The following is a 10,596-nucleotide window of genomic DNA, read 5'->3' on the forward strand; positions in this document are numbered from 1 at the left end:
TGCCAAGTTGCCCAGGCGGGTCTCGAACCCGCGGGCTCAGGCAATCCACTCACTTCAGCCTCCCAAAGGCGCAGGATTACAGGTTGAGCCACCAAGCCCGGCTAGGATTTGTTTTATATTTGCCTCAAGTGTTTTCAATTGAGGACAAAGAAAGATAATATGAATACAGAGTGTCTTTTTATTGGACAATTACTCTGTGCCAGACACATTAAATTCATTATCTTCAATCTTTATCCCCCAAAGTAGTGTCTAATGTCTATTTTACCGAGGAAAGACCAAGGCTCGTGCTCACTTGACTTATCATCAGAGGCAGACTGGAGATTCAAACCCTGGTCTGTTTGGCTCCGGAGCTCCTGTGATCCATGGCCTATGTTGAAGTAAAAATAAAGTCTGCCTGTGATTTTCTGGAGGCCCTTAACCCAGTCTAAGACTAGAGTTGGCACAGGCATGTGTAAATTAACTTGACCTGTGCTTTTCCTTAACTGGGAAACTGTTTTGCTCTCAGTGGGATTCAGGGCAAACTTGTATTCTTTTAGCTGAAGTGCAAGAACTTGTATTCTTTATTTATTTTTATTTTTTGAGTTGGAGTCTCACTCAGTCATCTAAGTTGGAGTGCAGTGGCACGCTCATGGCCGCTGCAGCCTTGTCCTGCTGGACTCAGGCAATCCTTCTGCCTCAGCCTTCCAAGTAGCTGGAACCCCAGGCATGCGCTACCATGCCCAGCTGACTTTTCAAATTTATTGTAGAGATGAGGTCTCACCATGTTGCCCAGGCTGGTCTCGAACCCCTGAGCTCAGGCAATCCTCTTGCCTCTGCCTCCCAAAGTGCTGAGATAGAACTTATATTCTTTATAACTCTGGCATTTTTCTGCAAGATAAATAAGACCGTACTGATTAAGTTCTTAGTAAACAGTTGAGCTTTATGCTTTTTTTATAATCTCTCTAAAGAGGAATAATAGAAAGCAAGAACTGACTGTTCTGGATGCCTGTCTGCCCCTGGTAGCAGTTTCGAGGGTCCAAGCAGTATACTCCGCAGAACACTAGTTCCATGGGATGTTATATGTTGCCTCAAGGACCAAAGGGTATTGTGGGCAAATAAGCTTGGGATCTGTTAGCTTAGATCATGCTCGAGGTGTTTCTTAACTTTTTGTGACTCTCCAAGGGGCAAGTTAGTATATAATTTTTTTTTTTTTTTTTTGAGCTGGAGTCTCACTCTGTCGCCTAGACTGGAGTGTGGTGGACGCTCCTGGCCACCGCAGCCTTGACCTGCTGGGCTCCAGTGATCCTTCCACCTCAGCCTTCTGAGTAGCCGGAATTACAGGCATGCGCTACCACGCCCGACTGATTTTTTGATTTATTGTAGAGATGAGGTCTCGCTGCCCAGGCAGGTCTCGAACCCGCAGGCTCAGGCAATCCACTCACCTCAGCCTCCCAAAGGCGCGGGATTACAGGCTGAGCCACCGAGCCCAGCAGTATATAATTTTATTCTAACTTTTTTGTACATGGAACCCCTTTTTTTCCTCATGGAGTTTATTTTGGGACCAGTGTATTGTGGAACAGGCTTGGGCAAACATGGTTGCTACTTTCTTCTGGGTTTAACTAATATAGGAGGTTCCCAAGAGGAGAAATGTTGTCTCATGGAATAGATTGTTTTTCCTACATGCCATGAATTTAATTCAGTTTCACATTTTTTCTCTGTCCAGCTCTGCAACAAAGCTCAATTAAGACTTTTCTCTCATGTTTTGGACTGTATTTCTTCCAACATAATTTTTCAGTCATTAGGGAGAAGTAACTGCTAGATGGCTAATGTGTCCCAAGTTGGGTGGTGAACCGCTAACAACTGGTTTACCTTCCCATGTTAGTTTATTAGCTAAGCCTACCACTACCTTTAGCTCCTGGAAAAAAGACTTGCCTGAGATGGAAATGATAAGGGGCTCAAACGTAAAGTACCAATTTTATGCTGCATTTCTTAGAAATTTTAACTCTAATAAACAGACCCTCCAAATGTTCCATTCCTAGCTTCCTGTGTTGCCAGGCATTCTGTTTATTTGACAAACATTGCACCTCTATTCTCAGAAATGGTCTGAGGGGGAATTATTACACATCCATTATGGGCTGGTAATTCAGAACCAGCAGAGGTGTCAAAATATGCTGGAATCCAAAATGTCGTTTTTCAAATGAGGAGAGAAAAGCCTCTTCTGAGAATGGGTCTCAAAATGAGACAACGTAGCAATCATTTCTGGGGAGACAATCAGTCACACGGGAAGTTTCCTGTGGTTGTTCACAACAATGTCTTTCTCAGGCCAAATCTGTGTGGAGCAACCAAACGTTGTCTAGGCTGGCAGCAAGAAATTGTAAAAATGATTCACTTGATAGGCAGCTTCAGTCTTTGCCAGTGTCTCTGTTGTTCTTCTGGGATGCATGGACATTGGAACGGGATTTGCTGAGAGTGGCTTTCAGCCCTTAGCTGAGTACCCACACGGGGCTTGGATGAGTCCCAGAGGAACACTACTGGGAACCAGCATAACGCTATCTGTTTTCCATTTTGAAGTTCAAACAGGAAACAAGATGGATGATGTGTCAAGAAGACTAACCGCTGAGGGAAAGGACATAGATGATCTTAAGAAAATCAACAACATGATTGTAAAGCAACTCAACCAGCTGAACTCTGAACAGAACTAGAGAAATGATGTTCCAAGAGCAACTACTAACACCTTGAGCATCTCACTTTCCTGGGAGTGTTCAGGGTGAAGAACACTAAAAAAAAAAAAACACTTAAAAGCGCACTTCTTTAGGCAATAGATGATTATCTGATCAGGGACCCCAGTCCTGGGGCCCACTTTCTGTGGCAGAAATGGAAGCAACTTCAAGGCAAGCAGGTGTAGGGATAGCAGCTAGAAAGGGACGAACTTGTCTCAGTCCCATGGCCGGGTGCTTCGACTTGAATGGGGTTAATGGTGGGTGGCTAGCAGGGAGGAGAATCAACAGAAAGCAAGAGAAGTCAGCTATGTACACACATCTTCTCACAAAAGAAGCTTTGTCACTGGAACAAGTTCACTGTGCCAATGAGGTTCACGACGCGTCAGTCACTTTTACAGATTCCTGTGGAAGCCTGAGGAATTCAGTGAATTTTGTGTTGCAGGGAACCAGGTGATCACTCTTTTCAATAAAAGACATTTTGCTCAGGTGATTAGACTTGGACTCCATTTCCCAAGGGACAGCGATGCGCGTGGGCTTCAAAGCTAGGTGCTGTGTAGTGTTTGCTGGTGAAAACATAAACAGTGGTTACGTGTGTATGGTGGGGTTGGAGATGGGGGTCAAAAGAGAGAGCCTAATAAATTGATTTAATTAATGTCTGTGGAGCACTTCCTCTGCACAAATCCCTCTACTAGAGGAGTGAAATTTGAGTGTGGAACAAAGGAGAGGTATAGTTATATGTTATTATATGAGCTTCGTTGGCTTTGTTCCTGGGGCAGGGTGGGGGTGGGGGATCCTTCCGAACCCTACTGATTAATTTGGAGGAAATCTGATAGATGTGTGGCCTTTGCTACTACAGTAGGAAATTAGGTATTTAGAATATTTGGAACCTGCCTTGTTTCAGCACAAAAAGTAAGGCACACAGTAAATGACATAAGAGAAAGTGAGAAATAAATAAGTTTCAAAAGCATATCTTTGATTGGATATAAATATATTGTGTAAATCAACTGAAAAATGTAGTGTGAGTATGTTGTTCTGGCTGATCAAAAACATTTGGGTTTACTAGAAAATTAAACATACACTTTATGCCATCAGTTAATGAAATAAACACAAGATATTTTACTTACCCATTTTTGTACTCAAAAAGCATTTGTACTGCATACCCTTTTTCTTGAAATGGATACTATGAGAACATTTTTAAAATCTGAAATTGATATTTACTGGAAAATTATTTTTGATCTGTTGACAGGATGAAACAAAAAATCATTTGTTATCAGGGTTTGTTGTACAATCATGTCAGAAGCTACCAAGGATCTGGTGCAACAACTCTTTTAAAAAAATTACCCGTTTCTTTCCTGTTTGTTCTTATTTCCCCCTTTATACTTACACAGTGGATAATCTTATTTTCAGTAATAAATGATCTTTATTCCAAGAAATGTATGATTTTTGCAACACAATACATCATTTTATTCATCCCTTTGGCTCCATCTTGTTTTATCTGCACTATCCTGGCTGTATTGCACCAAGGCCTGATGACATCTCTGACGCTCACAGCCTAAAAACTTCAGTTACCTAACACAGCTCCTGGAATTGGATTCACAAATGGACAACTTCCATAGAACATGTTTAAAAAGTATTGACTGACTACATATAGTCTTATGGCAGTCAGATATAGTGGTTAAGAACACGGGCTAAGGGTTCCAACTTCCTGGTTCAAATCCTAGTGCCACCACTTTCTGTGACTTCGCGGAAACTAACCTCTTCATTCAATTTTTTTTTCAATAAAGTTGTGTAATCATAAAATTTATTTCAAAGTATTATTATGAGGTTTAAAAAATGTGATAAATGTAGAGGACTTAAAACAGTGTCAGAAACAAAGTAAGTACTCAGTAAATGCCAGTTGCTATTGTGATTATTTTTATTTATTTATTTTTGAGTCAGAATGTCACTCTTGCCCAGGTTGGAGTGCAGTGGCACAATCACAGCTCAATGTAGCCTCAACTTCCTGGTCTCAGGTAATCCTTCTGCCTCAGGTACTACAGGCACACACCACCATGCCTGGCGAATGTGATTTTTTTTTTTTTGTAGAGACAAAGTCTTGCTATGTTACCCAGGCTGAACTCAAACTCCTGGGCTGAAGCAATCCTTTTGCCTTGGCCTCCCAAAGTGCTGGGATTACAAGTGTGAGCCACTGTGTCCAGTCTGTGATTACTTTTATTGTTAAAAGTAGTAGGTATGGCAAGGTGGAAATAAACCCTTACATTTATACCACTACTGGACTAAAGGGTGCAATTTTTTTCTGTTGTACTGTTTAAGATCACAGCACCCTGATAACATCTGACCAAGGATGGTGGGGTGAGGGTCTTTTAGTGAAATGAATCATTAAGTTATGGAGCAAGAGGTGATCAGTATAAGCAGGAAGATTTGTTGCTTTCTAGATGATCTAGTCTGATGAATGTAAGGACTCGTATTTGTCTACTTGCGATGGAGCCAGGAACCTGTCTGTCAGCCCTGTCTGATGACTTGATCGCAAGGTACAGTGGAGGGAGGGGGCTGGGATGTTAAAGGTGAGGCAAAGGAAGAATAAAAGGAATAGACGGGACAGCTGAACTAAGACTTGTCCTGATAGAAAAAGAAAAGAAAGTTCTGTGTCCTCCTTTGGACTTTGTATGTGTTCACAAGAGGCTAAGAGAAAGACAATCTTTTTGATTAGTGGGTTTTATCTGCATGCCCTTCCTGTTGTTGCCAGCCGTGATGAGAGGGTCACGCACATCTTCTGACCCCAGGTATAATACCATGCACTTCTGTTTTGCCACAGCCCCTCAAAATGTTCTGCCTTGGTAACCACCTGTATGTAGGCAAGCCTGGTCCAGCCCTGCATGCCACACTGTTGTAACATCTGGAGGCCATCAGGACATGGAGCCACCCAGAACTAGGAGGCCCAGATTCCTAGTGTGGCCCCATGAGCTTCAACTTAAGGCTACAGGGTACTTATAATACCTTGCAGGGATGGGCGTGGTAGCTCATGCCTATAATCCCAGCACTTTGGGAGGCAGAGGTGAGAGGATTGCCTGAGCCTAGGGGTTCGAGACCAGTCTGGGCAACTTGGTGAAATAATAGTCTGCAATAAAACAAAAAATTAGCTGGGTGTGGTGTTGTATGCACCTGTAGCTCCAGCTACTGAAAAGGCTTATGCAGAAGCATCACCTGAGCCCAGCAGGTCGAGGCTGCGGTGGCCATGAGCATATCATTGTACTCTAGTCTGGGTGACAGAGTGAGACTCGTACTCTAAAAACAAAACAAAACAAAACTCTCAGGAATAGATCAGAGTCATCTGGCCATGACTCAATCAATGGGTACCAATCTCCAAACAAGAACGAAACAAACCAGGAGGTATAAAAATAACACAAAAATAATTGCTTTGTCCTTGCTAGCAAGAATCTGTGGAAAAGGGAAGAATTTTGGTGTGCATGTCATTTGGACTAACCGAGTAGTCATGGAATATATTGAGTGAACCATTATGCTATAACCAATTTTTATTGCTTAGAAAGAAAATTTTAATGGAAATAAGCTCTCCTTGAGTCAGGGTGTAAGAATAATTTTATTCCAGCTTAAAATAATGACTATTTATATTCAGTGGAGAAGGATGAGCAAAAGAAACTGATCATCAGAAAAGACTGATAATCTAGCCCCTTCTGTGAATGACTTCACCCCAAAAAGCTATGAAAAGGAGAGACTTAGGATGACGGGCCATCTTTCCAAAGAATTGGGAATTATATTTAAAAAAAAAAAAAAGGAACAATGAAAATGTTTTTATGGGAGTCTGTGTGACTACTTATTCTTACTTATTTGATGAAGATAAAGACTTCTGGGTAAATTTTTTTAATAGGGGAAATATTACTGAAATATAATTCTCCTTTTTATGAAGATGAAAATGCGTCTTTAAAAAAATGAAGAAACAATACAGAGCAAACATAATTCCAGTTAACAAATGGATATTAATCATATATGCTGTGCCAAGCAGTGTGAATTGTGCTTGCTACCCTGTGTTGAACACTTCTTCAAAGAGGCTTATGATCTGGTTGTGTAAATAAGACATGTGCAAGAAACCAGTAATGACTTGTAACCATGAGTCAGAGACAGCAGTGCCTCAATGTGTCCATCCTAGTATTACTGGGGAGGCTTGGGATAACCCTGATTCTTATACTTTGGCCTCAGATATTCTGACTTAGGCTTGGGTTGGGACTGGGAATTCATATTTTTAAAACGTTGCTGTGTGGCTGTGAGTGTGCCACTGCACTCCAGCCTGGGCAACGGAGTGAGACTCCAACTCACACAAAAAAAATCTCTGCTGTGATGATTCTGTTGCCCAGTTTGGGTGGCTGGACAGAGAATGGACCTGGAGTAAATCTGAGTTTGGATTCTGGTTCTGCGTGCAACAGTGTGGCCTTGAACATGTTTCTGAACTTCTCTTTCAAAAGCCTCCTCCATCATTGAGGGTGTTGCTGCTGGCGAAAACAGGGGAGTTGATAGAAAGCCCTTCAACTTCTGTTTTGTTAACAAGTCACTATGAAATTAAATGAATTTAAATTGCATATTAAATGGGGGGGGCATGCTACCATTTGTAGATAATCGTTTTTAATCCCAGACAACACTAATAATCTCATGTCTTCAGAAGAACTCGCCCATGCCACTTCCTCCCTGTTTTGCTTTTCTCTTCATTTCCACTTCATCCCTGAACTTCCCCTCTCCCTTGTCCAGCCTTCCTCAATTGCCCTTGTCTTAAGCTCCAGTTTGAGGGGCTATTCAGGTTTTCTGAAGGGCCCTTGCCAGGTATTCAGAGAGCAAAAGGTGTGAGAAAGCACATGGGAACCCTGAAGGACTAGGGAGCCCAGGAGAGGCCAGACCAGGGGCTTACTGTATGGACTGCCCCAGGGAAGTCTGGCAAGGTCTGGTTGAGAAAAGGAGCCCTGCTCTGGGCCCTGCCTGCGGGAGCGCCTGCACAAAAGAACCATGTCCCCCCCCCACCAATTACATTAGGATCCGTAAAATCGCCATTTCAAGTGGGAGCCTCCTGTCTTGAGTCTTCATCTGAAGACATTTTATAGGTCTTTCGACAAGAAAGGATGACGTTCCCTAGGGATTGAGAATAATGTCTGGGAACGGTCTGATGTCCTTTCTTTGCTGTGACAGCAAATGGCTTTGAAACAACTCTATGCTTAAGAGTTAGTGGGATAAAAATGTAATTGACTAGTACCAAAATACTCAATAATCAGTTGAAACCAATGAGTCACACACCATGAGACAAGTGATTAATTCAATCCTCAGCACCTGAGGAAAAACACCACCTGCAGCAGCCAGGCTATCATGCTGTGACTGCAACTCGTAGAGCAGTAAAGAGAATAGACTGTCTTGAATTTTTGCTAAGTTCTCTATCTTTACAAAAGAGTCAATCTGGACAGAACTTGTGTCACCCTTGAATTTCCCTTGCCACCTAAGAAGAAACAAACTGGGCCTATAAGAAGTCACATATCTGATCAGAAAGAAATTCAAGGAAGCTATTAATTTTGTTTCATTTCTTCTCTTTCTCTCTTTTTTTCCTTCAAGGTTGGTATTATCAATAAAATATTGAGGGATTTTTTTTTTCTGTAGACATTTGCTTTTTGGCCACCAATGTTGAGAGTGGATGTGAAGGTGAATAAGAACAAAGGGAGCAACCATGGCGTGAAATATAGAGCTCACCTGCAAGGCTGCAGCGTTTGTAGTCTTCCCAGATGGAGGAAAACATGAAATATTTCATGTGTCTTTCCGGGTAGATGAGGAAACAACAGGCAGTGAGAAACACAGGACTGAATTTAGAGAAAGAAAGTCATGATCCTAATTCTTTATTTCTTGACTTCCTCCATCCCCTTTCAAATTTTGAAACATGATTCATGATTCCTGCAAGGCAGTGGGTTGGAACATGCTTATTCCATGAGGAATGTTCTTTCTGAAGGTGGAGTGCTGCTGCCACAGAGCACTGATCATCTGATGAACACATGGAGTGGGCTAAACAATGGAGAAAACACCTAATAATTTAATGATGGCTTCTCCAATGCTAAAAATGCTTGATTTTTCATGCCTCCCAAGTGAGTTTAAATAGGCCAGAAACAGACTAAGTTAGAATTCTACTTGGCATCTCCTTCCAAACCTAGCAAACTTCTTTAATATTGATGAGTTGGGGCCAACTTCTGAATTACTGTAAACTCACATAAGGGCTCAAAACTGTTTCTTATAGACTCATAAAAACACAGTGATGGAAAAGACATGAGGCAGACTTTGATATGCAATCTAGGACCCTAAAAAAAGAGATGCTTCCTTCAGTGCAGATGATAGAAAACCCGGGTTCTTTCCATATTACTTGTAGAAGTCACAAAGGAACCTTTCACGTGTTTCTCCCATCAGCTCAGTGGAATTCACTCTTCCTTTGCGCCCAGAACTTCATTTGAACCTCCGATTTTGCTTGGTAATTGTGTACTTGTGTTGTACCCTTTGTTTGACTTTCTCTTCTCATCTGTAAATTCACATACCCCAGGGTATAATACATTGCTCAATAATGGGAATTTATTTAATTGAATTAAGGGAGGAAGAGTTTGTAGGCTGCCTGCATTGCCTCCGATGTGCAATTAGAGCGAAGTGGTGCTCACTAATAGGAGAGGAGGGACACCTGGTGGCAGTTGGGTATTTCAGGGGACAGAGGTCACTTTGAGAGACAGAAGGCGAGAAGACACAGTATGTATGGGATATTGGAGGTGAGCAAATGGTTGCATCAGACGTAGAACAGCCAAAAGCTGCATTTGGAGAAAGTGGTCACCAGGCTAGGAGGTCCCACACACAGTGGCAAAGACTGTGGACTTTGGAATCTGCCTTTGAATCTGGCTGTGCTGCTCACAAGCTGTGTGATCTTGGCTAAGTTACTTTTCTGAGCCTTGTTTATTGATATTTTATCGTCATCAGTAAAATGGGAATAATACCTACCTCACCTCAGAGCTGCTATGAAGATTGAAAAAAACGATGCCTAGCACTTGGTAGCATTGGATTTATAAGAGTGGCACCTCTTTATATTATTTGAAGAAAGAGGGAAAAGAGGAAGTTTCAAGAGAGGAGAGGTTTTCTGCTGACTCTGGTTGAGGGGCTGAAGGGTTCTTTTGGATTCTGGGAATTTCCCTCGGGAGAGAACTCTCTGAACCTGCTTTTAGGAAAGTCTGCACAAGGTAACATTTTCAGGCCTCTTCTGGGAGGAATCTTCTTGTGAAGCAATAGGAATGTATTAAGCTCCAGTCTTTTCATCATGTCAGCACGCTTCCCATGAGGCTTACTCCTAAGTGGGGAAGCAAGATGACCATACAATGGCAAAATAAGAAATAAGGCATGATTGAATGCCCAATTTTGTGGCCCAGAAAATAAGAGCTGGAAAGGTTCAGAGGAGGGAGGGGATCTTCTTGAGCAGACAATATGCCAACCACTGTCCAAGGCATCCTGGGATGGTTTGTCACCCTTCCTTCAGAGAGCGTAATGAGGCCATCAGGAGAGTTTCTCTGGATGTCTCTACAGACCCACCTACAACTTCACTCCAACTGTTAGCTTTTCCTCAAGACCCAGATCGAGGCTAATTCCTTGTTTAAGACCTGACCACTATTCTTGATTCAGTCTCCTGTTCCTAATCTGGGACCATGTTCTATCTAGTCAATTTGTCCCTTTCCAACTTCTAAAACATTTCTCAAATGCACCCTTTCCTCCCTTCTCTTCTTAAGGCCATAATTGCCTTTTGTCCAAATAATCATAACAGCCTCCAACTAGTCTCCCAGGTTTGTCTCCTTCATGCCCTCATTTCACAAGATCATTAGAATAATCTTCTTTA

At 42.1% G+C, this 10,596-nt stretch overlaps 1 protein-coding gene across 1 annotated transcript in view; it reads left to right on the forward strand.

Annotated features, from left to right (window-relative positions):
- LSMEM1 (leucine rich single-pass membrane protein 1) overlaps positions 1-2,681 on the forward strand; it is a 7,337-nt gene extending 4,656 nt beyond the window's left edge. The window contains exon 3 of the mRNA XM_008063092.1: positions 2,551-2,681. Coding sequence (XP_008061283.1) covers positions 2,551-2,681 — 131 coding nt within the window. The remainder of the gene's footprint in view (positions 1-2,550) is intronic.
- The last annotated feature ends 7,915 nt before the right edge of the window (positions 2,682-10,596 follow it).

This window comes from Carlito syrichta, unplaced genomic scaffold, assembly GCF_000164805.1.
Source record: "Carlito syrichta isolate Samal-C Ts95f unplaced genomic scaffold, Tarsius_syrichta-2.0.1 Scaffold306577, whole genome shotgun sequence".
Taxonomy (NCBI): domain Eukaryota; kingdom Metazoa; phylum Chordata; class Mammalia; order Primates; family Tarsiidae; genus Carlito; species Carlito syrichta.